Source organism: Rhinoderma darwinii, chromosome 10 (genome assembly GCF_050947455.1).
Source record: "Rhinoderma darwinii isolate aRhiDar2 chromosome 10, aRhiDar2.hap1, whole genome shotgun sequence".
NCBI lineage: Eukaryota > Metazoa > Chordata > Amphibia > Anura > Rhinodermatidae > Rhinoderma > Rhinoderma darwinii.
In genome coordinates, this window is record NC_134696.1 from 102596555 (window position 1) to 102623382 (window position 26828).

At 39.7% G+C, this 26828-nt stretch overlaps 2 protein-coding genes across 2 annotated transcripts in view; both read left to right on the forward strand.

Moving 5' to 3' along the window:
* The window catches only part of LOC142662703 (IgGFc-binding protein-like), an 86320-nt gene extending 85525 nt beyond the window's left edge, over positions 1-795 (forward strand). The window contains exon 29 of the mRNA XM_075840917.1: positions 217-795. Coding sequence (XP_075697032.1) covers positions 217-795 — 579 coding nt within the window. The remainder of the gene's footprint in view (positions 1-216) is intronic.
* A 302-nt stretch (positions 796-1097) lies between these two features.
* The window catches only part of LOC142662704 (IgGFc-binding protein-like), a 60920-nt gene continuing 35189 nt past the window's right edge, over positions 1098-26828 (forward strand). The window contains exons 1-15 of the mRNA XM_075840918.1: positions 1098-1116; positions 2166-2365; positions 2693-2831; positions 3376-3701; positions 4475-5042; positions 6141-6669; positions 12166-12319; positions 14446-15013; positions 15105-15700; positions 15940-16513; positions 17884-18083; positions 18411-18549; positions 19093-19418; positions 20191-20758; positions 21868-22273. Of these exons, the coding sequence (XP_075697033.1) occupies positions 1098-1116; positions 2166-2365; positions 2693-2831; positions 3376-3701; positions 4475-5042; positions 6141-6669; positions 12166-12319; positions 14446-15013; positions 15105-15700; positions 15940-16513; positions 17884-18083; positions 18411-18549; positions 19093-19418; positions 20191-20758; positions 21868-22273 (5312 nt within the window). The remainder of the gene's footprint in view (positions 1117-2165; positions 2366-2692; positions 2832-3375; positions 3702-4474; positions 5043-6140; positions 6670-12165; positions 12320-14445; positions 15014-15104; positions 15701-15939; positions 16514-17883; positions 18084-18410; positions 18550-19092; positions 19419-20190; positions 20759-21867; positions 22274-26828) is intronic.

Consider the following 26828-nt stretch of genomic DNA (forward strand, 5'->3'; position numbering starts at 1 on the left):
TGGGTGATTACATTTGTCTAATATTGTAACATGATTTGTGTTAGGAATTGTTACTGGGTATTAGATTATATTGTGCTAATAGTTGAGCTTACCTTAAATAGAGTCAATGGTGTTACCAGGCTTGGCCTTATGTTGGGTGATGCCCTTTGTGGTATCTTCAGATAGTGCATCGCCATATGGTCAAATATTTTTATAATTTGTCCATTTCTCATGCAGGTGGATGGAATTTTAAACAATCTTCCACTGTCCTTAGATGGTGGAAAGATCAAGGCCTATATTTATGGCATAGGAGTGAAAATTGACACCGATTTCGAAGTTCAAGTCAGCTATGATCTGGTTTATGAAGTCATTGTGACAGTTCCAGGAAATTACAAAAATCAGTTGTGTGGCCTGTGCGGAAACTATAATGACAACCAAAATGATGATTTCCAGCTTCCCAACCAGCAGTTGACTACAGACATCATCCTATTTGGAGATGCCTGGAAGATCCCGGTACCTGGAGAAGTTTGTGATGGTGGATGTGGCAGTGCCAGTAATCCATGCCCAGAGTGTGATGAAGCTACAAAACAACGAGCAATAGTTCTCTGTGGTTTACTAAAGAATGTTGGCCCATTAAGTAGCTGCTTTGAAATTGTCAAGCCTGAAATCTACTATGAAAACTGTGTGTACGACGTATGTGCTACTGATCCCAATAATGAAAATATCCACTGTCAACTCATCCAAAACTATGTTGCTGCATGCCAAGCAGCCGGTGGTACGGTGACACCATGGCGAGCAGAAGGATTTTGTGGTTAGTACATGACATATACAAATGCCCACTTTTCTTCCTTTATATACCATTAAACAGTGGTCAGTATAGGAAAGAGCTATCCAAAGATCAGAAGACTTCAATTAGTAATTTAACTATTATAATATTAGGGGGTAGTCCCATTTTACAAATTTGTAGCATATCCACAGTATAGACCATAAATGCCTGACAGTGGTGGGTCCAACCTTAGGAAACCTCACCTCAACAGAGGCCGATTCTGTATGGTTGCCGACTCCAAAAAATTCGAAGGGGAATTTGCCGCACAGAATTGACAAATGCGGGTCACAAGATGCCCATTTTTCTGATAGGTGAGGGTTCCAGACATAGGACCTATACCTATTACTCATTTATGGTATATTCTGTGGATATGCCATAAATGTGTAAGATGGGAACACTTCTATAACTCCTTGAAGTCCAAGCCTCTTTTAGTTTTTTTTCCTTTTTGTTTTTAATTACCCATCTTTCAAGAGCGACATTTATTTAATTTTTTTTCCACTATTGGAGCGCCGTGAGGGCTTACTTTTTTTTGTCGCAGGAGTTGTAGTTTATATTGGCATTATTTTTAGTATCATATAGTGTACGGGGAAACTGGAAAAAAATTATTTGTGGGGTGGAATTGGAAAAGCTGCGATTACTTGGGTTTGGTGTTTACGGCTTTTACCCTGCGTAAAAAAAAAAAAAAACTTTATTCTGCGGGTCAATATGATTATGGCGATGCCAAATTTATATACTTTTTTAATTTTACAAAGCAAAAACTATTTGTAAAAAATAAAATGTGTTTTATGTCGCCATATTGTGAGAGCCATAACTTTATTTTTCTGTCACTTGAACGATGTGAGAGCTTATTTTTTACAGGCCATGTTTTTGTATATTAGACTTTTAGATCACTTTTTATGACATTTTGTTTTAGAGCTAAAGTGATCCAAAAACTAAAATTCTGGCATTTTACGAGTTTATCGTGTGAGTGAAATATTGTTATATTGTAATAGTTCAGATTTTTTCAGAATACCAAATTTGTTTATTGTTTTTTCCATTACTTTAGCGGTAAAATTGGAAAACTTTTTTTTTTTTACTTTAAATATATGATTTTTATTTTTGCACACTACTAAAAACTTTATTCAACTATTTTTAGCTTAGATGCCACACTCGCTATCGACCGAGGCATCTAAGTGGCTTAACGCCAGGATTACAGTAAAGTACAGCTGACACCCCCAGCACTTGGAGCCGGCTCAACCCGTCAGCCCGCTCCATACTTCAATCCCCGCACCAGAGCGTACAGTGTCTTCATGGTGCGTTAAGGGACTAATATTGATAATGTTCAAAGTAATGCTTACATTTTGTCTCTTTTTCAATATAGTATTAGACTGCCCGCCGTACAGTGAATACTCGATATGCGACAATGTCTGCTCCACAACTTGTGCTGTTATTTCGGAGCCCATCAAGTGTCCGACCACCTGTTCTGAAGGTTGTGTTTGTCAAGATGGCTACTTCTTCAATGGAAAAAATTGTTTGCCAGTGGATAAGTGTGGTTGTTATGAAGATGGAAAATACTATCGGGTATGACAAACACGCAGACAAAATAATGAACCTTCAACATATTTTTTTAAACTATTTCGCTGGTTGACCAATGGTTGATCATTACTTCAGGAATTTAGAATATAAGAGGCCCTGGTTAGCCGGTGCCAGACAGATATGATCCTCCATTGTCCTGATCCTGGGCACTTCCTTATTGCATTGTGACCTTAGTTGTGCACTTGCTTATTATCTTTGGCTCCAAGAAGGGCAACACAAAAGCATTTACCAGATAAGTTCTGCACTGTAAATGTACAACACTAGACATAGTAACATGACCTTCATTAAAAACTCTTTTTTTTAATATTTCAGCAAGATGAAGAAGTTTTATCCGATGACTGCAGGAAAGTCTGCACATGTAGATCAAATGGCGTCCTGGAGTGCCAATCTAACAGCTGTGGTGTAAATGAGACCTGCAAAGTAGTGGACGGTGTCATGAAATGTGTCCCAGGTAAAATCTCCAACTCATAAACCTTTTCTGTTCCATAAGTGTGGGAAATCTGCTTTGATAAACTGAATGATTGGCCTAGGCTGAGACTCAACAAAGACTATGGGTTGTGTTACGGTGGCATGTTATAGTGACTAGGACAAAATTATAAGGAGAGCCTACGGGGCATGTGCCTTGGGGTCCTAATTACTGGGGATCTAAGAGGTCTCCATCACTTACTCTCTCTGATGGCCATTTGGTAATTCTGTCTAGCCCAGAAAAGATGGAGGGGTGGTCACACATATTGTTACTCTCTCTTTAAAGCCTAAGGCCATCTCTTTGTGATCTGGCTGCTATAAGGGGTCTGGTGGGGTCCCAGAGGTGGCCAATAAACCTTATTCTGGCCCTAATTGTGACTGTTGATTTTTACTTATAGGGTAAACATTGTGGGGGGAAAATGCCAACATGGTTAGGAAAACATTGAGGTTGTGTGACCATGTCACAACCAATGGCGATCGTGCTAACCTGAGCGTATTCGCTGATATAAATTACTATTTATTTTTCGTAGATTGTGAAACTGTAAAGTGCAGAGCCAGAGAAAAATGTGAGATAGTCAATGAAAGACCAAAATGTATTCCACTGTATGAGGCTTATTGCTACGTTGTGGGTGACCCTCACTACCGGACCTTCGATGGGAAACTCTATGAATTTCAAGGAACCTGTACATACACCATTGCCAAAACCTGCGGAAATAGCAAAACACTGACGCCATTTAATATCGAGGCCAAAAATGAGAATCGAGGCATCACCCATGTGTCCTATGTCAGTAATGTTACCATCCAAGTGTATGGGCAAGTCATATCTTTTGTGAGGCTTGAGAATGGCTTCGTCAGGGTAAGTTATGTTTGTACAAGACTTATTTTTACATAGTTATTCAGGTAAAATAAAGTCCATCAGTTTCACATTTTTGTAGCTACAAACCCCGGCTGTTTAGAGGAAGGCAAAAACATCCTCACAAGACTTAGACTATTCAGCCAGACTGGTAACCATCCTGATTACCAACTACTAATAACCGTGTATATTATGTTCTTAAAAGGGTTTTTCGGCTTTGACAATACCCCACGCATGTGAAGGGAAGCAGCCAGCTAGTCCTCTTGCTAGAGTAGAAATTAGGTATCACATGACACCCATTGAACATCTCGGGTCCTCCAGATGGTTAGCCCCTAGTTAGAGTGCCTTTCTAAACAAGCTAATAGAAGGGGGGACTAAAGCTGTACTGTGTTCTCTATACCACTCATATGTTTAACCCATTCTGTCCCCCTCCAATTTTAAAGCATCGCGGACACAAAGAGAGAGAACCTGCAGCTGCATCCCCCTACTATCTTTTCCTCTCACTATCTTCAATCTATTAAGACAGAATTGTTTTGAGACTGAGAAGGCTTCTAAATATAACTAGAGTCTACTGAAATGAGAGAAAAATTACACTTTTTCCCTAAATATTACACAGTTTCATATATTCACATGTTCTATTCATACATGTAAAAAAGATATAAAATATTATATGCCATCTCCAATACACCAAAACTTACAAATTAGAAGGAGGTCATGATCTGACTTTTGATCAGTATAATACTATTTTCACAACTGTGACATTTGATTTACTCCAGGTGGATAATCAGCGCCAGCGCCTTCCTATCTCCCTCAACAACGGTCAAGTTCAAATCTACCAGTCCGGCATATTTCTCGTTATTTTGACCGACTTCAGCTTAAAAATCTTCTATGACTGGAACTCCATCCTACTGATCTACATTTCAAGCAGCTATTATGAAAATATATGTGGAATGTGCGGCTATTACAATGAAATAGCAGCCGACGACCTGTCCATGCCGGACGGAAAGCTGGCAAATACTATAACTGAATTTGGCAACAGCTGGCAAGTGGGGGAAGACAAGTCTTGTTGTCATGATTGTGGAGATCCTAAACCTTGTCCTGAAAACCTTCTGCGAACATATCACGGCAATGAATGGTGTGGAATAATTGCTGATGCCCTCCATGGTCCCTTCCGTCGCTGCCATTCAACCATTGACCCAAAAGGCTATGTAGACAACTGTGTTTATGATGTGTGCTTCAATGGGGGATCCAAAAAGATATTGTGCCAAAGCCTAGTGACCTATGCCTCAGTCTGCCAGAGCAACAATGTTCTAATTGAGGAATGGAGACGGCTGACTGGATGTGGTAAGTCCAAGTTAGAAAATAACTTTTAACTTTAACAAAGAGACTATGACTTGAGACATTCTAATTTATTGTTTGATAATAAATGGTTTTGGAACCAGCTATAGGGGGTGCAAAATTAGCAGTCACATTTGACCCTTGGTATCTGAGAAGACCCAAAGGCCCCGTTCGCCATATGCGAAGATATCACTAATATAAATGGCTCACGGTAGGAGGGTGGTCATATTACAGGCTGGGTCGGACTGGCTCACAAATGAGCTAGAAGATGCTTTAGTGAGCTTAGGCTCTGACACAATAATGGGCTATAAAGGTCCAGCAGAAGACAACCCCATTTAGAGCTCTTTGGATCCAATCACTTGCTTCTATTTTTTATTGGATTATTGACAAATTAAATATTAGTCCTTATTGATTATATATCCTATGTATACAATAATAACAACAAGGACTATGATAAAGTTAAAATTGGACATGTATATGTTCTTTATAGATACAGGGTGGCCCCTCAGAATAATCTCCTATTCTGAGCCCAAAGAACCCTAGTCTGATGCTGATTACAGGTATTGTACTGGGGCCCAAGAGATTCATGTGAAGCCTCTGCGAGGGACCCCACGTAATTCTTGGGCTCTCGGTAGCTGCAGATACTGTTGTGAGCTAATGACCAGAGGTCATCCCCTTTAATACATATTGTGGCTCAGCACCACTTGTGTTTTTTTGAATGTGGCTCTCAAGCCTTTCTAGAGATGGCTGGACACCTTTTTGACAAGCAATTTTAGACTAGTAAAGATTCGCCACATCTAGACCATGTAAAGCCTTCCCTTGGTGAAGAAATTGCAGAAGACCAGTATGAAATTCTATTATTGGGTTTTAGAAACAAAAAAACATCTAAACATTTTGAGATATCCTACTAAAGTTATGGGAAGTTGAAGACACTTGTCTTCCTGTGTCTTCATGACCACAATTCCTGTCCTGTGTTCTGACAGTTAATTGTTATCATAGGGACACTGAACCTCTTTGCAGCAGACAAATGTCCTAAATGTGTTACAAAAAAAATGTATCTGGATTCCGATTGGTTACTTTGACATAATTTTATCCTCTTCTCAGATTTGCAGTGCCCTGACAACAGTGAATACAAACTTTGTGGTAAAGGTTGCCCTCTGACATGTAACGACCGTGCCATGGGCTTATCCTGTTCTGATCCCTGCACAGAGACCTGTCAGTGTAATGAGGGGTTTGTACTCGATGGAGGAAAGTGTATACCAAAGGACAAGTGTGGCTGCATCTATAATGGGAAGCACTATGCCCCCAATGAACAGTTTTGGGGAGACAGTCATTGTGAGAAGAAGTGCACGTGTAACCCCACCACCAAGAACGTGGATTGTAAAAAGACTGGGTGTAAGTCTACTGAGACGTGTTCAGTGGTAAGAGGCATCCAAGGATGTTACCCCATATCCTATGCTACGTGTACAGTTTTAGGAGACCCTCACTACATCGACTTTGATGGGGTCAGGTATGACTTCCAGGGGTCATGTGTCTACCTATTGGCAGGACTCTGCAGGAAGGCAGATGCAGGCTTAATAGCTGGAACGCGCACGGGGGAGGATGCCGATCTCAGCAGCAGTACATTGAATGGGTATGTTATGCTACGGTTTGTGATTATTCTCTGCTTAGCATTCGTTGCTGGGTGCACATGTACAGATGTAGCCATCTTTATCTTGACTTTTAATACATTAAATACACAGTGGCAATAAACTTTACTTTTTCTATGGCTTTTGTTGTGTGATCTCACGCTGCAGCAAGTTATCAGAGCCACGTTAAACATGGTTACTTTTGTATATATGTACTTTCTTTCACTGCCATTCCTGTGCATTTAACCACTTAGTGTCTGCCATCATCTTACTCTGCTCAGCACTTGCAAATGGTGATGGGGAAATATGCATTTGTATTTTAATGTACTGCTAATAATTTTTGATGTACTGGTATGTATTAGTGTCACCCTTTTATGGAACCTGTATTATTGCGTGAGTTGACTTGGTGTCCTTGCTGCCCGTTGCGGCTTTCCTATTAACCCCTACCCGCACCACGACATAATATCACGTCGTGGTGTGTTAGAGTGATCTCCATCATTCTTGAAATCCTTTTCTCGATAACATATTTTGTCCAGGATTCATTAAAATTCACAAAAATGACCGATCGGGAGAGATTGAACATACAATGGTTTGATGTATAGAAATCTAAAATGGCTGTGAACGGAGCCTTTATTTATAAGTTCATGCTTTCATTTACCACATATTAAACAATCAGGTAATGCCAAGTATACAAATGCAAACATTAAAAAATACTTCTATATAAGGTAATGATTTTCTTCCTTGAATCCTCTCAAACACATCTGGTATTCATTAGTTTGGAATGCCTGACGTCATCTTTATCCTTTGTATTCAAATGATGGGGAATGTCTAATTTTAAGAGAATCTTAAAACATATCTCAGACATGTCTCATACATATCTAAGTGAATATAATGCAGTTATTTTGATAACATTTATACAATTTATAGAATTACTCTAACAGTTCCCTTCTTTTTGCCAAAATACTGCATCCATCAATTTTATCCCTAAAACATAAAGGGGAGAATAAATAGAGCATTAGGTGGCCAGCCAAATAAGTACAGCAAGGAATAAAGGAATAAGAAGCAGTCACACAATTTTGTAAACCAGGGGAACTCATGTACCACAACAAAGGTCACAAACATAAAAAAAACTTTAGACACGAAGCACGACCATTTACTTCTTCACAGTCTTGCATTGCTCTGGGTGTCTGTGACTAAATTAATCATGATGGGCTGGGGTTTATTTGCCCTTTTCTGTCTTACTTCCTGCTCTTCTAATGCCCTTAGGACCAAAATTGTTACCCAGGTATCAGAATACAGTGCGGTTCACTCCTCCTATCAGTTTGTTCCTCTATTCCGTAGTATCTGGCAATTTACTTGTCAAAGCCAGATGTTCAGGTTAAGTCCATGAGAGCAAGCACCCCAACATTAATTAACCCCTAGTGGTTTGGCATTTCTACATTTAGAACAAAAGAAGGCATTCATAGGATTACAATGTCTATCTATGGGGTACTCCAACCTTCTGTAGATATCTGGACCCAACCGGGATCCTTCCTTATATTCCTTCCCATATTAATAACTGAGATAGGGATAGGGTGGGGACATAACCTGTTCATGTCCTGAAAAAGTGGAGGTTCATGTATCTGAGATATCAATTGGAGGGGGGGGTGACTATTATAGTGGTGGATTTATCTCCAGCTGTATCTCTAGCTGCAGTGATTTTTTTTTCCTGATTTCTAACCTTGTGTGTTTATAGCTGGTTCTACTACTAGGAAGTCCACCGTCCAGCAGCACCAGCTTTAAAAGTATAGATTGGTGCACGCCTTGGGAACCCGATTACAGTTCCATATACAATAAACATCCAATGATAGGCAGCCCTCCAATGTCAAAGTGAAAAAATAGTTTTAATAGCCCTCGTGGTTCTTATACTACATTTTTCCCTTTACTTTTCATCACTTTCTCTAACACATCTAACTGAGTTTGCACTCCTTCTTCAAAATTCCAATCCCTCTCACTTTCTACATCTTTTCTTTGCTCCAAACCCTCCCATATTCCTTCTGCTGCCCATCCTCCCTTCTGTGGTTTCATTATATCTATAGCTCCGGTTCTACTCGCCTGGCCCTCAGAACCTGATTTGCTATTTAGTGAGCCCATTTTCCCGACCTCCTCGGCAGGGTTGTGATCCCTGATTCTTGAGGTCTAAAGTTCCCCTATCCTGGTCCTCATAGCCTTGAACTTTTTTTTACTTTAAGAATGGTTTCCTGACTTTCTGGGATAATTTGTTCAAACACATACATAATAGCAACACAAGTAGGTAAGTAGGAACAACACTGCAGATACTATTCCCCCTATATCAACAGGAGTACCACTAATGCATATATATATATTGTGACAACTTGAGGGACAACTTAGCTCACAGGATCGCCATCTCCAGGGTGAGATGTTTGGCACACATAGAAAGTTCACTCCAACTCATTGAATAAGGGTTTAAACCAGCTGAAGCTAGCTTTATTGTCTTCAACACAGCAAGATGTGTTACAACAAAACTGTACAAAATAAACCCTAGGCCATCCAGCCCCTAACTAACACATTCAGTGTCCCTCACTAAGAGACACTGAGCCTTGTGCCCAGCACCTCAAAACATACACACCTTTACCATACGTGGTGGTGACTCTCACAAGCTAGTATGCCTGTCTTCCACAGACTGAGAGCCCTGTGTGAATAGCACACACCTGATTTAAAGAGGCGTCTCAGGTGAAGCCTAACATGGCTCATCAGACAGCCAAAGACACAGACTGTCTGTATGGAGTGTAAGCCCGACCTTCTCCTTCACACTCCAGCAAACACAACCTATTCTGGGTTTTACACCCATGCAACAGCAGAGAAAACCCTCTCTGTTGTACATGCTCCCTGGTTGCTTGAACCCTGACAGTTTCTGCCATAAACCTGCACTGTCTAGTAGCTGCACTGCTACAACATATTGAGAAGGGGATGGGGGGAAAGGACATTCTTGAATGAGCTGTGCAACAGGATCTCTTCAGGAACAGATATGGCAGCTGTGGGAGGACCAATTCGGATGAAGCACATGCAAGAAATTACAGGGCTTGTATTGCCATGACATTTACCTCCTATGTTTCCCTCCTCCCTTTTTAAAATTCAGCTATGCACGACAAGATTCACTATTAACCTTTTATGTGAGGATTACTAGGAGTTCTGGAGCGCTTAGTAATAGAAGTTGTGGTGGAATAATCGCTTTTAACACCATACTGAAGAGGACCATTTCACTGACTGATATGTTTCATAGCATACATTCACAGATGCAGTCACCTATATACATCATTGCCTTGCACAGCACGATTTAGACACTTACAGGGACAAACAGCTGTTCCTCTCATATTTCAATCAGACACTTAGTATTTATAAAGCAGACACATATAACACATACAGAATCCCAGACAAATTCACAGAGATTCTCTGCTGCCCACCAGACCCGCAAAGGACTTACCCCACAAGGAGAGGAAGATAGTTTGAATAGCAAGACCATAGCTTACTCACCTTTCTCTCCCTTCCTCCAAAGAGAAATTCTACGTTAGTTTCGGATCAGTCGGAATTTGATGAGATCTCGCTGGGGCCTCCATATGTTAGAGTGATCTCCATCACTCTTTTGTTCCTTTTTTAAATAACAGAATTTGTTCAGGATTCATTCAAATTCACAAAGAAGGCAGATCGGGAGAGCTTTATGCTTCCACTTAACAGACATTAACCAATCAAATGATGCCAAGTATACAAATGCATAGATTGAAAAAAAAATACTTCTTTATAGGAGAATCTTAAAACATACCTCATACATATCTAATTGAATATAATGCAGTTATTTTGATCACTTTTGTACAATTTATAGAATTACTCTAACAGTTGTGATGTTTTAAATGGACTCACCCGCTGAGGGTTGTCAGCTGTGTATTACAGCTGACACCCGGGACTAATGGGCAGGAACGGCGATCGCACTATTCTTGGCTGATTAACCCCTTAAATGCTGCGATCAATCGCTCCCCCCGCGACGCAATTGGGAGGTGCCAATGGTTGTCATGGCAACTCAGGGGCCTACTGAAGGTCCCTATAACTGCCTTTCTTCAACTCCTGTTAAGCCCTGCCACTTAACAGGAGCCTGGAAAAATTACAATATATTGCAATACGTTAGTATTGCAGTATATTGTACCAGCTGGTTCAAATCTCCTAGCGGGACTCATAACATTTGTGAAAAAACAAGTTTAATAACGTTTTCAGTGGTGTTAAAAAATACTTAAAAGTAAAAAAAAGACCTTTTTCCTTTTCAAGTAATGTATAAAATATAAAAAAAATGGTATTACTACGTCCGTAGAAGTCCGAACTATTACAATATACTATTATTTAACCAGCACGGTGAACGCCGTAAAAAGAATAAGTATATAATAGCAGAATCGCTGTTTTTTGGTCACTTCATAACCCACAAAAATTAAATATAAAGTGATCAAAAAGCCCCATGTAGCCCAAAATGGTACCAATAGAAACTACAGCTCGTCTTGCAAAAAATAAGCCCTCATACCGCTCTATTGACAAAAAATAAAAAAAGTTATGACTCAGGATATGGTGACAAAACACAAATTTTATTTTCAACTATTAGTTTCTTTCTTGCAAAAGTAGTAAAACATAAAAATAAACCTATATAAATTTGATATCCCCCGCAATTGTATTGAAAGGTGGCATAAAGTTAATGTGCCATTTTTACTGTACGGTACAAGCTGTGAAAACAAAAGACCCCTTAAAATATTGGAGGAATCACTGTTTTTTTTTCCTTTTCCACCCCACAAATAATTGTTTTTACTAGGTTCCCAATACATTATATGGCACAATAAATTGTGCCATGAAAAACTACAACTCGTCCCGCAACAAAACAAGCCCTGATATAGCTTTATCAACGGGAAAATATAAAACTTATGGCTTTTGGAAGGTGGGGAGGAAAAAAAGGAAAATGAAAACCAAAAAATTGCTGTGACGGGAAAGGGTTAATCCAGCAATTTTAAAAGATTTGCGATTTTTGTATACAATAAAGATGTCATTTTGTATGATTGTATAGGGGGCGCCATAGTTCGCTCTGCGCCTGCATGTATCCCTGGACTATACTGTTTGATTGATGGTTATACGGTTTAATGCAGTTGTATGGTTTTATAGAATATGAAGTCAGTAGGGAGACTTAATTGGCTAATAAGCCGTACACTCATATAGTGAGAGAGGTCCAAAGTTTTGGGGGCCCAGGCGCATTTCGTTGGCTCTGTCTTAAGGTTTGGCTTTTTACATTAAAAGTTATGCAGGTTTTAGGGGGGTGGCGTGTTAACGAGAATTAGTATGTGTTATATATGTTGGTCATAATAACCTTTCTATTAGGTACTGTAATATTTTACAGTATATCGAATAAATTTATTTACAAAAAAAAAAGTTGTAATTTTGTATATTGTAACCTTGTGTACTCTAAATTTTTGTAGGTTATATAAGAATAATGAAGGTCTGGTGGACTTCCAGATCATCGTCACGAATGAAAACAGAGGCAGGAAATTTGTTTCTTACACCGGTGAAGTGCAAGTGAATATTTATGACCTCGTCATTACAATGAGTCTACAGAAACAAGTCAACGTTCAGGTAAAAAAAAATATAATACTTCTTTACAGTGGTCGGAGCTCAGATTTACTGATGCAGAACTTCACTGCTCCTCAAAAACATGGTGCACGTCAAAGTGCACAACAAGATGCAGGGGGAGAAGTATGGAGCGCGCTTACGTGCTGAGCGCGTTCCATAAGCTGCGGGTGTCAGCTGTATATTACATCTGACAACCAGCACTAACGCCCAGGAATAACGATCGCACTGTTCCTGGCCGTTTAACCCCTTAAACGCTGGGGTCAATCATGACTGCAGTATCGGAGTCGTTATAGAGAGTGGGACAGTCCCCTCTGACAGCTCATCGAGGCCCCCACAACACAATCGTGGGGTGGCGATGGTTGTCATGGCAGCCCAGGGGCCTAATAAAGGCCTGCAGGACTGCCTTCACTCTGCCTCTGTTAAATCCTGCCAGTAGCAGTACTTAAAGAGGTTCTGTCACCACATTATAAGTGCCGTATCTCCAACATAAGGAGATCGGCGCTATAATGTAGATGACAGCAGTGCTTTTTATTTTATAAAACGATCTATTTTAACCACTTTATTAGCGATTTTAGATTTATGGTAATGAGTTGCTTAATGCCCAAGTGGGCGTATTTTAACTTTAGACCAAGTGGGCGTTATACAGAGGAGTGTATGACGCTGACTAATCAGCGTCATGCACTCCTCTCCATTCATTTACTCAGCGCATAGGGATCCTGCTAGATCCTTATGTGCTGTCTTATACTAACACATTAACAATACTGAAGTGTTTAGATAGTGAATAGACATTCCACGGGATGTCTATTTACAATCTGTGCACTTCGTTACTATTTTTGTGGTAGTTACAGCAGAGCAAAGCGTAATCTCGCTGTAACCTATCATTTACCGCAAAATCTCGCGAGATTACGCTTCCTCTGCTGTAACTACCACAGACAGAGTAACGAAGTGCAGAGATTGTGAATAGACATCCCGTGGAATGTCTATTCACTGTCTAAACACTTCAGTATTGTTAATGTGTTAGTATAAGACAGCACATAAGGATCTAAAAGGATCCCTATGCGCTGCCTAAATGAATGGAGAGGAGTGCATGACGCTGATTGGTCAGTGTCATACACTCCTCTGTACAATGCCCACTTGGTCTAAAGTAAAAATACGCCCACTTGGGCATTAAGCAACTCATTAGCATAAATCTAAAATCGCTAATAAAGTGGTGAAAATAGACCGTTTTATTAAATAAAAAGCATTACTGTCACCTACATTATAGCACCAATCTCCTTATCTAGGAGACAGGACACTTATAATGTGGTGACAGAGCCCCTTTAACAGAAGCCGGTAAAAATGACTATACACTGCAATACTATTAGTCCCCTAGGGGGACTAATAGATTGTGTAAAAAAACAGTTAAAGTTTTTAGTAGTGAAAAAAAGTAATAAAAAAATGAAAGTTCAAAAAAACCTCCCTTTTCCCATTTTTCCTTGGGAATAATGTAAAATAAAAAAAAAATAAAAAATTGATATTGCTGCGTCCGTAAAAATCAGATCTATTACAATATAACATTGTTTAATGTGCTCGGTGAATGCCGTAAAAAGAAAAATATATAAAACGCCAGAAGCGCTGTTTTTTTGTCAACTTAGCGGTGCCATTTTTTTTTAACAAGGAGTAATCAAAAGTCATATGTACTAAAAACTGGTACCAATAAAAACCACAGCTCGTGTCACAAAGAAAAAAAAAACTCACACCGCTCAATCCACAAGAAAAATAAAACAGTTATTTTCAAAATATGAAATAATATATATATATATATATATATATATATATATATATATATATATATATATATATATATATATATATTCTAACAAATAGTTATTTTTGTAAAAGGAGTAAAACAATAAAAAACCTATATAAATCTGTTATTGCCAAAGTTTTGTCAAAATGTAAGAACAGTTTTGGTGGCCATGTTTTCAAAAATGTAAAAGACATAAAGGACAAAAACAAAATTTTCAAATGTTTTTATTGAAAACAAGTGTTAAAATGCATAGTGGGGATTAGAGACCAGAGATGGCAGCAATAACTGTGTTTCAGCAGAGTGAGTAACATGGCAGATTTTGTATTCCTTTGTATGGCAGGTAAATGGGGTGTTGACTAACCTCCCGTACAGTGCTGATAGAAGTTTCGATAAGGTGACCGTCTACAGGAATGGATATAATGTCATACTCCAGACACGTTTTGGCTTGAGAGTCAGCTTTGACAGGAATACTCGAGTTGCTGTCACGGTACCAAGCACTTATACAGGAGCCATGTGTGGACTTTGTGGCCAATATAATGGGACTAGAAAGTTTGTTATGAAGAATGGTGACATCACAAATAATCCAACAACCTTTGGGAAAAGTTGGAAGGTACGAGACACACCACAATGCCGCGAAGTGGAACCCCCAGACTGTCCCAACCTGAAGGATATGGAAAAAATTGGCCGCAACAAGAAAGATGGTTGTGGTGTCTTACTAGACCCGAATGGTCCCTTTAGAAATTGCCATAAAGTGATAGATCCGGAAGGAACTTTTAAGGATTGTGTTTTCGATGGTTGTTTCTACAATGAGAGACAAGATATTCTCTGCAAGGTTATAGCCAGCTATGCCTCCTCTTGCCAAGAAGCCGGTGTTGAGGTCTACCCATGGAGATCTGACGCATTCTGCAGTAAATATTATTATCATTGATTATTGGCATTACCAGAATTGGAATTGATTTGGAGTTAGATTTACACTAAAATTCTAATGTTGTTTTTCAGGGCCAAAATGTGGTGTAAACAGCCATTATGAGGTTTGTGCCACGGGATGTGTCTCAACGTGCTTTAGTCTATCTCCTCCATTGGACTGCAACCCTGGATGTTCTGAGGGCTGTGTCTGTGAAGATGGATATATCCTTAGTGGAGATGAGTGTGTACCATTGGCACAGTGTGGATGCACTTACCTAGGTATTTATTACAAGACTGGTGAGAAGTTCTTCGTTAATGAGCAGTGCAACGTGCAGTGTGAATGTACAAGCGCTGGATCGGTGCAGTGCACATCATTTCTCTGTGGAATTAATGAAGAATGCAAAATTATTGATGGAATCAGAAAATGTCACCCAGTGACCTCTGCACATTGTTCTGCATCCGGTGATCCACATTATATAACTTTTGATGGCCTCGCCTATGACTTCCAAGGCAACTGCACCTACACGCTCACCAAGACCATCACATCTAACACCGATCTGATACCTTTTACCGTGAATGTGAAAAATGAAAAATGGCCAGACACAAAATTTTCTGTAACCAAATTAGTATCCTTTGAAGTTTTTGGACACAATCTTGTGCTTAAGTATAACATGCAAGGTCAAATTATGGTACGTATGCTAAATCCTAATGGTGGGTGATTACATTTGTCTAATATTGTAACATGATTTGTGTTAGGAATTGTTACTGGGTATTAGATTATATTGTGCTAATAGTTGAGCTTACCTTAAAGAGAGTCAATGGTGTTACCAGGCTTGGCCTTATGTTGGGTGATGCCCTTTGTGGTATCTTCAGATAGTCCATCGCCATATGGTCAAATATTTTTATCATTTGTCCATTTCTCATGCAGGTGGATGGAATTTTAAACAATCTTCCACTGTCCTTAGATGGTGGAAAGATCAAGGCCTATATTTATGGCATAGGAGTGAAAATTGACACCGATTTCGAAGTTCAAGTCAGCTATGATCTGGTTTATGAAGTCATTGTGACAGTTCCAGGAAATTACAAAAATCAGTTGTGTGGCCTGTGCGGAAACTATAATGACAACCAAAATGATGATTTCCAGCTTCCCAACCAGCAGTTGACTACAGACATCATCCTATTTGGAGATGCCTGGAAGATCCCGGTACCTGGAGAAGTTTGTGATGGTGGATGTGGCAGTGCCAGTAATCCATGCCCAGAATGTGATGAAGCTACAAAACAACGAGCAATAGTTCTCTGTGGTTTACTAAAGAATGTTGGCCCATTAAGTAGCTGCTTTGAAATTGTCAAGCCTGACATCTACTATGAAAACTGTGTGTACGACGTATGTGCTACTGATCCCAATAATGAAAATATCCACTGTCAACTCATCCAAAACTATGTTGCTGCATGCCAAGCAGCCGGTGGTACGGTGACACCATGGCGAGCAGAAGGATTTTGTGGTTAGTACATGACATATACAAATGCCCACTTTTCTTCCTTTATATACCACAGTGGTCAGTATAGGAAAGAGCTATCCAAATATCAGAAGACTTCAATTAGTAATTTAACTATTATAATATTAGGGGGTTGTCCCATTTTACAAATTTGTAGCATATCCACAGTATAGACCATAAATGCCTGACAGTGGTGGGTCCAACCTTAGGAAACCTCACCTCAACAGTGGCCGATTCTGTATGGTTGCCGACTCCAAAAAATTCGACGGGGAATTTGCCGCACAGAATTGACAAATGCGGGTCACAAGATGCCCATTTTTCTGATAGGTGAGGGTTCCAGACATAGGACCTATACCTATTACTCATTTATGGTATATTCTGTGGATATGCCATAAATGTGTAAGATGGGAACACTTCTATAACTCCTAGAAGTCCAAGCCACTTTTAGTATTTTTTCCTTTTTGTTTTTAATTACCCATCTTTCAAGAGCGACATTTATTTAATTTTTTTTCCACTATTGGAGCGTTGTGAAGGCTTACTTTTTTTTGTAGCAGGAGTTGTAGTTTATATTGGCATTATTTTTAGTATCATATATTGTACGGGGAAACTGCAAAAAAATTATTTGTGGGGTGGAATTGGAAAAGCTGCGATTACTTGGGTTTGGTGTTTACGGCTTTTACCCTGCGTTAAAAAAAACCCCAAAACTTTATTCTGCGGGTCAATATGATTATGGCGATGCCAAATTTATATACTTTTTTAATTTTACAAAGCAAAAACTATTTGTAAAAAATAAAATGTGTTTTATTTCGCCATATTGTGAGAGCCATAACTTTATTTGAACGATGTGAGAGCTTATTTTTTACGGGCCATGTTTTTGTATATTAGACTTTTAGATCACTTTTAATGACATTTTGTTTTAGAGCTAAAGTGATCCAAAAACTAAAATTCTGGCATTTTACGAGTTTATCGTGTGAGTGAAATATTGTTATATTGTAATAGTTCAGATATTTTCAGAATACAAAATTTGTTTATTGTTTTTTCCATTACTTTAGCGGTAAAATTGGAAAACTTTTTTTTTTTTACTTTAAATATATGATTTTTATTTTTGCACACTACTAAAAACTTTATTCAACTATTTTTAGCTTAGATGCCACACTCGCTATTGACCTAGGCATCTAAGTGGCTTAACGCAAGAATCACAGTTCTCAGAGTAAAGTACAGCTGACACCCCCAGCACTTGGAGCCGGCTCAACCCGTCAGCCCGCTCCATACTTCAATCCCCGCACCAGAGCGTACAGTGTCTTCATGGTGCGTTAAGGGACTAATATTGATAATGTTAAAAGTAATTCTTACATTTCGTCTCTTTTTCAATATAGTATTAGACTGCCCGCCGTACAGTGAATACTCGATATGCGACAATGTCTGCTCCACAACTTGTGCTGTTATTTCGGAGCCCATCAAGTGTCCGACCACCTGTTCTGAAGGTTGTGTTTGTCAAGATGGCTACTTCTTCAATGGAAAAAATTGTTTGCCAGTGGATAAGTGTGGTTGTTATGAAGATGGAAAATACTATCGGGTATGACAAACACGCAGACAAAATAATGAACCTTCAACATATTTTTTTTAACTATTTCGCTGGTTGACCAATGGTTGATCATTACATCAGGAATTTAGAATATAAGAGGCCCTGGTTAGCCGGTGCCAGACAGATATGATCCTCCATTGTCCTGATCCTGGGCACTTCCTTATTGCATTGTGACCTTAGTTGTGCACTTGCTTATTATCTTTGGCTCCAAGAAGGGCAACACAAAAGCATTTACCAGATAAGTTCTGCACTGTAAATGTACAGCACTAGACATAGTAACATGACCTTCATTAAAAACTCTTTTTTTTAATATTTCAGCAAGATGAAGAAGTTTTATCCGATGACTGCAGGAAAGTCTGCACATGTAGATCAAATGGCGTCCTGGAGTGCCAATCTAACAGCTGTGGTGTAAATGAGACCTGCAAAGTAGTGGACGGTGTCAAGAAATGTGTCCCAGGTAAAATCTCAAACTCATAAACCTTTTCTGTTCCATAAGTGTGGGAAATCTGCTTTGATAAACTGAATGATTGGCCTAGGCTGAGACTCAACAAAGACTATGGGTTGTGTTACGGTGGCATGTAATAGTGACTAGGACAAAATTATAAGGAGAGCCTACGGGGCATGTGTCTTGGGGTCAAATTTATGGGGATCTAAGAGGTCTCCATTACTTAATCTCTCTGATGGCCATTTGGTAATTCTGTCTAGCCCAGAAAAGATGGAGGGGTGGTCACACATATTGTTACTCTCTCTTTAAAGCCTAAGGCCATCTCTTTGTGATGTGGCTGCTATAAGGGGTCTGGTGGGGTCCCACAGGTGGCCAATAAACCTTATTCTGGCGCTAATTGTGACTGTTGATTTTTACTTATGGGGTAAACATTGTGGGGGGAAAATGCCAACATGGTTAGGAAAACATTGAGGTTGTGTGACCATGTCACAACCAATGGCGATCGTGGTAACCTGAGCGTATTCGCTGATATAAATTACTATTTATTTTTCGTAGATTGTGAAACTGTAAAGTGCAGAGCCAGAGAAAAATGTGAGATAGTGAATGAAAGACCAAAATGTATTCCACTGTATGAGGCTTATTGCTACGTTGTGGGTGACCCTCACTACCGGACCTTCGATGGGAAACTCTATGAATTTCAAGGAACCTGTACATACACCATTGCCAAAACCTGCGGAAATAGCAAAACACTGACGCCATTTAATATCGAGGCCAAAAATGAGAATCGAGGCATCACCCATGTGTCCTATGTCAGTAATGTTACCATCCAAGTGTATGGGCAAGTCATATCTTTTGTGAGGCTTGAGAATGGCTTCGTCAGGGTAAGTTATGTTTGTTCAAGACTTATTTTTACATAGTTATTCAGGTAAAATAAAGTCCATCAGTTTCAAATTTTTGTAGCTACAAACCCCGGCTGTTTAGAGGAAGGCAAAAACATCCTCAGAAGACTTAGATTATTCAGCCAGACTGGTAACCATCCTGATCACCAACTACTAATAACCCTGTATATTATGTTCTTAAAAGGGTTTTTCGGCTTTGACAATACCCCACGCATCTGAAGGGAAGCAGCCAGCTAGTCTTCTTGCTAGAGTAGAAATTAGGTATTACATGACACCCATTGAACATGTCGGGTCCTCCAGATGGTTAGCCCCTGGTTAGAGTGCCTTTCTAAACAAGCTAATAGAAGGGGGGACTAAAGCTGTACTGTGTTCTCTATACCACTCAGATGTTTAACCCATTCTGTCCCCCTCCAATTTTAAAGTAAGCGGACACAAAGAGAGAGAACCTGCAGCTGCATCCCCCTACTATCTTTTCCTCTCACTATCTTCAATCTATTAAGACAGAATTGTTTTGAGACTGAGAAGGCTTCTAAATATAACTAGAGTCTACTGAAATGAAAGAAAAATAACACTTTTTCCCTAAATATTACACAGTTTTATATATTCACATGTTCTATTCATATATGCAATAAAGATATAAAATATTATATGCCATCTCCAATACACCAAAACTTACAAATTAGAAGGAGGCCATCATCTGACTTTTGATCAGTATAATACTATTTTCACAACTGTGACATTTGATTTACTCCAGGTGGATAATCAGCGCCAGCGCCTTCCTATGTCCCTCAACAACGGTCAAGTTCAAATCTACCAGTCCGGCATATTTCTCGTTATTTTGACCGACTTCAGCTTAAAAATCTTCTATGACTGGAACTCCATCCTACTGATCTACATTTCAAGTAGCTATTATGAAAATATATGTGGAATGTGTGGCTATTACAATGAAATAGCAGCCGACGACCTGACCATGTCGGACGGAAAGCTGGCAAACACTATAACTGAATTTGGCAACAGCTGGCAAGTGGGGGAAGACAAGTCTTGTTGTCATGATTGTGGAGATCCTAAACCTTGTCCTGAAAACCTTCTGCGAACATATCACGGCAATGAATGGTGTGGAATAATTGCTGATGCCCTACATGGTCCCTTCCGTCACTGCCATTCAACCATTGACCCAAAAGGCTATGTAGACAACTGTGTTTATGATGTGTGCTTCAATGGGGGATCCAAAAAGATATTGTGCCAAAGCCTAGTGACCTATGCCTCAGTCTGTCAGAGCAACAATGTTCTAATTGAGGAATGGAGACGGCTGACTGGATGTGGTAAGTCCAAGTTGGAAAAATTCTTTTAACTTTAACAAAGAGACTATGACTTGAGACATTCTGATTTATTGTTTGATAATAAATGGTTCTGGAACAAGCGATATAGCTATAGGGGGTGCAGAATTAGAAGTCACACCTGACCCTTGGTATCTGAGAAGACCCAAAGGCCCCTTTTGCCATATGCAAAGATATCACTAATATAAATGGCTCACGGTAGGAGGGTGGTCATATTACAGGCAGGGTCGGACTGGCTCAGCAATGAACCAGAAGATGCTTCAGTGAGCCTAGGCTCTGACACAATAATGGGCCATAAAAGTCCAGCAGAAGACAACCCAATTTAGAGCTCTTTGGAGCCAATCACTTGCTACTAGGGTCTATTTCTTATTGGATTATCCACAAATTACCTATTAGACCTTATTGATTATATATCCTATGTATACAATAATAACAACAAGGACTATGATGAAGTTAAAAGTGGACATGTACATGTTCTATATAGATACAGGGTGGGCCCTCAGAAAAATCTCATCTTGTGTGCCCAATGAACCCTAGTCCGACGCTGATTACAGGTATTGTACTAGGGCCCAAGAGTTTCATTTGAGGCCTCTGGGAGGGACCCCACGTAATTCTTGGGCTCTCGGTAGCTGCAGATACTGTTGTGAGCTAATGACCAGAGGTCATCCCCTTTAATACTTATTGTGGCTCAGCACCACTTGTGTTTTCTGAATGTGGCTCTCAAGCCATTCTAGAGATGATTGGACACCTTTTTGACAACCAATTTTAGACTAGTAAAGATCCGCCTCATCTAGACCATGTAAAGCCTTCCCTTGGTGAAGAAATTGCAGAAGACCAGTATGAAATGCTATTATTGGGTTTTAGACACAAAAAAACATCTAAACATTTTGAGATATCCTACTAAAGTTATGGGAATTTGAAGACACTTGTCTTCATGTGTCTTCAGGACAACACTTCCTGTCCTGTGTTCTCACAGTTAATTGTTATCATAGGGACACTAAACCTTTTTCCAGCAACAGATGTCTTAAATGTCTTACGAAAAATGTATCTGGATCCTGATTGGTTACTTTGACATAATTTTATCCTCTTCTCAGATTTGCAGTGCCCTGACAACAGTGAATACAAACTTTGTAGTAAAGGTTGCCCTCTGACATGTAACGACCGTGCCATGGGCTTATCCTGTTCTGATCCCTGCACAGAGACCTGTCAGTGTAATGAGGGGTTTGTACTCGATGGAGGAAAATGTATACCAAAGGACAAGTGTGGCTGCATCTATAATGGGAAGCACTATGCCCCCAATGAACAGTTTTGGGGAGACAGTCATTGTGAGAAGAAGTGCACGTGTAACCCCACCACCAAGAACGTGGATTGTAAAGAGACTGGGTGTAAGTCTACTGAGACGTGTTCAGTGGTAAGAGGCATCCAAGGATGTTACCCCATATCCTATGCTACGTGTACAGTTTTAGGAGACCCTCACTACATCGACTTTGATGGGGTCAGGTATGACTTCCAGGGGTCATGTGTCTACCTATTGGCAGGACTCTGCAGGAAGGCAGATGCAGGCTTAATAGCTGGAACGCGCACGGGGGAGGATGCCGATCTCAGCAGCAGTACATTGAATGGGTATGTTATGCTACGGTTTGTGATTATTCTCTGCTTAGCATTCGTTGCTGGGTGCACATGTACAGATGTAGCCATCTTTATCTTGACTTTTAATACATTAAATACACAGTGGCAAGAAACTTGACTTTTTCTATGGCTTTTGTTGTGTGATCTCACGCTGCAGCAAGTTATCAGAGCCACGTTAAACATGGTTACTTTTGTATATATGTACTTTCTTTCACTGCCATTCCTGTGCATTTAACCACTTAGTGTCTGCCATCATCTTACTCTGCTCAGCACTTGCAAATGGTGATGGGGAAATATGCATTTGTATTTTAATGTACTGCTAATAATTTTTGATGTACTGGTATGTATTAGTGTCACCCTTTTATGGAACCTGTATTATTGCGTGAGTTGACTTGGTGTCCTTGCTGCCCGTTGCGGCTTTCCTATTAACCCCTACCCGCACCACGACATAATATCACGTCGTGGTGTGTTAGAGTGATCTCCATCATTCTTGAAATCCTTTTCTCGATAACATATTTTGTCCAGGATTCATTAAAATTCACAAAAATGACCGATCGGGAGAGATTGAACATACAATGGTTTGATGTATAGAAATCTAAAATGGCTGTGAACGGAGCCTTTATTTATAGGTTCATGCTTTCATTTACCACATATTAAACAATCAGGTAATGCCAAGGATACAAATGCAAACATTAAAAAATACTTCTATATAAGGTAATGATTTTCTTCCTTGAATCCTCTCAAACACATCTGGTATTCATTAGTTTGGAATGCCTGACGTCAACTTTATCCTTTGTATTCAAATGATAGGGAACGTCTTATTTTAAGAGAATCTTAAAACATATCTCAGACATGTCTCATACATATCTAAGTGAATATAATGCAGTTATTTTGATAACATTTATACAATTTATAGAATTACTCTAACAGTTCCCTTCTTTTTGCCAAAATACTGCATCCATCAATTTTATCCCTAAAACATAAAGGGGAGAATAAATAGAGCATTAGGTGGCCAGCCAAATAAGTACAGCAAGGAATAAAGGAATAAGAAGCAGTCACACAATTTTGTAAACCAGGGGAACTCATGTACCACAACAAAGGTCACAAACATAAAAAAAACTTTAGACACGAAGCACGACCATTTACTTCTTCACAGTCTTGCATTGCTCTGGGTGTCTGTGACTAAATTAATCATGATGGGCTGGGGTTTATTTGCCCTTTTCTGTCTTACTTCCTGCTCTTCTAATGCCCTTAGGACCAAAATTGTTACCCAGGTATCAGAATACAGTGCGGTTCACTCCTCCTATCAGTTTGTTCCTCTATTCCGTAGTATCTGGCAATTTACTTGTCAAAGCCAGATGTTCAGGTTAAGTCCATGAGAGCAAGCACCCCAACATTAATTAACCCCTAGTGGTTTGGCATTTCTACATTTAGAACAAAAGAAGGCATTCATAGGATTACAATGTCTATCTATGGGGTACTCCAACCTTCTGTAGATATCTGGACCCAACCGGGATCCTTCCTTATATTCCTTCCCATATTAATAACTGAGATAGGGATAGGGTGGGGACATAACCTGTTCATGTCCTGAAAAAGTGGAGGTTCATGTATCTGAGATATCAATTGGAGGGGGGGTGACTATTATAGTGGTGGATTTATCTCCAGCTGTATCTCTAGCTGCAGTGATTTTTTTTTCCTGATTTCTAACCTTGTGTGTTTATAGCTGGTTCTACTACTAGGAAGTCCACCGTCCAGCAGCACCAGCTTTAAAAGTATAGATTGGTGCACGCCTTGGGAACCCGATTACAGTTCCATATACAATAAACATCCAATGATAGGCAGCCCTCCAATGTCAAAGTGAAAAAATAGTTTTAATAGCCCTCGTGGTTCTTATACTACATTTTTCCCTTTACTTTTCATCACTTTCTCTAACACATCTAACTGAGTTTGCACTCCTTCTTCAAAATTCCAATCCCTCTCACTTTCTACATCTTTTCTTTGCTCCAAACCCTCCCATATTCCTTCTGCTGCCCATCCTCCCTTCTGTGGTTTCATTATATCTATAGCTCCGGTTCTACTCGCCTGGCCCTCAGAACCTGATTTGCTATTTAGTGAGCCCATTTTCCCGACCTCCTCGGCAGGGTTGTGATCCCTGATTCTTGAGGTCTAAAGTTCCCCTATCCTGGTCCTCATAGCCTTGAACTTTTTTTTACTTTAAGAATGGTTTCCTGACTTTCTGGGATAATTTGTTCAAACACATACATAATAGCAACACAAGTAGGTAAGTAGGAACAACACTGCAGATACTATTCCCCCTATATCAACAGGAGTACCACTAATGCATATATATATATTGTGACAACTTGAGGGACAACTTAGCTCACAGGATCGCCATCTCCAGGGTGAGATGTTTGGCACACATAGAAAGTTCACTCCAACTCATTGAATAAGGGTTTAAACCAGCTGAAGCTAGCTTTATTGTCTTCAACACAGCAAGATGTGTTACAACAAAACTGTACAAAATAAACCCTAGGCCATCCAGCCCCTAACTAACACATTCAGTGTCCCTCACTAAGAGACACTGAGCCTTGTGCCCAGCACCTCAAAACATACACACCTTTACCATACGTGGTGGTGACTCTCACAAGCTAGTATGCCTGTCTTCCACAGACTGAGAGCCCTGTGTGAATAGCACACACCTGATTTAAAGAGGCGTCTCAGGTGAAGCCTAACATGGCTCATCAGACAGCCAAAGACACAGACTGTCTGTATGGAGTGTAAGCCCGACCTTCTCCTTCACACTCCAGCAAACACAACCTATTCTGGGTTTTACACCCATGCAACAGCAGAGAAAACCCTCTCTGTTGTACATGCTCCCTGGTTGCTTGAACCCTGACAGTTTCTGCCATAAACCTGCACTGTCTAGTAGCTGCACTGCTACAACATATTGAGAAGGGGATGGGGGGAAAGGACATTCTTGAATGAGCTGTGCAACAGGATCTCTTCAGGAACAGATATGGCAGCTGTGGGAGGACCAATTCGGATGAAGCACATGCAAGAAATTACAGGGCTTGTATTGCCATGACATTTACCTCCTATGTTTCCCTCCTCCCTTTTTAAAATTCAGCTATGCACGACAAGATTCACTATTAACCTTTTATGTGAGGATTACTAGGAGTTCTGGAGCGCTTAGTAATAGAAGTTGTGGTGGAATAATCGCTTTTAACACCATACTGAAGAGGACCATTTCACTGACTGATATGTTTCATAGCATACATTCACAGATGCAGTCACCTATATACATCATTGCCTTGCACAGCACGATTTAGACACTTACAGGGACAAACAGCTGTTCCTCTCATATTTCAATCAGACACTTAGTATTTATAAAGCAGACACATATAACACATACAGAATCCCAGACAAATTCACAGAGATTCTCTGCTGCCCACCAGACCCGCAAAGGACTTACCCCACAAGGAGAGGAAGATAGTTTGAATAGCAAGACCATAGCTTACTCACCTTTCTCTCCCTTCCTCCAAAGAGAAATTCTACGTTAGTTTCGGATCAGTCGGAATTTGATGAGATCTCGCTGGGGCCTCCATATGTTAGAGTGATCTCCATCACTCTTTTGTTCCTTTTTTAAATAACAGAATTTGTTCAGGATTCATTCAAATTCACAAAGAAGGCAGATCGGGAGAGCTTTATGCTTCCACTTAACAGACATTAACCAATCAAATGATGCCAAGTATACAAATGCATAGATTGAAAAAAAAATACTTCTTTATAGGAGAATCTTAAAACATACCTCATACATATCTAATTGAATATAATGCAGTTATTTTGATCACTTTTGTACAATTTATAGAATTACTCTAACAGTTGTGATGTTTTAAATGGACTCACCCGCTGAGGGTTGTCAGCTGTGTATTACAGCTGACACCCGGGACTAATGGGCAGGAACGGCGATCGCACTATTCTTGGCTGATTAACCCCTTAAATGCTGCGATCAATCGCTCCCCCCGCGACGCAATTGGGAGGTGCCAATGGTTGTCATGGCAACTCAGGGGCCTACTGAAGGTCCCTATAACTGCCTTTCTTCAACTCCTGTTAAGCCCTGCCACTTAACAGGAGCCTGGAAAAATTACAATATATTGCAATACGTTAGTATTGCAGTATATTGTACCAGCTGGTTCAAATCTCCTAGCGGGACTCATAACATTTGTGAAAAAACAAGTTTAATAACGTTTTCAGTGGTGTTAAAAAATACTTAAAAGTAAAAAAAAGACCTTTTTCCTTTTGAAGTAATGTATAAAATATAAAAAAAATGGTATTACTACGTCCGTAGAAGTCCGAACTATTACAATATACTATTATTTAACCAGCACGGTGAACGCCGTAAAAAGAATAAGTATATAATAGCAGA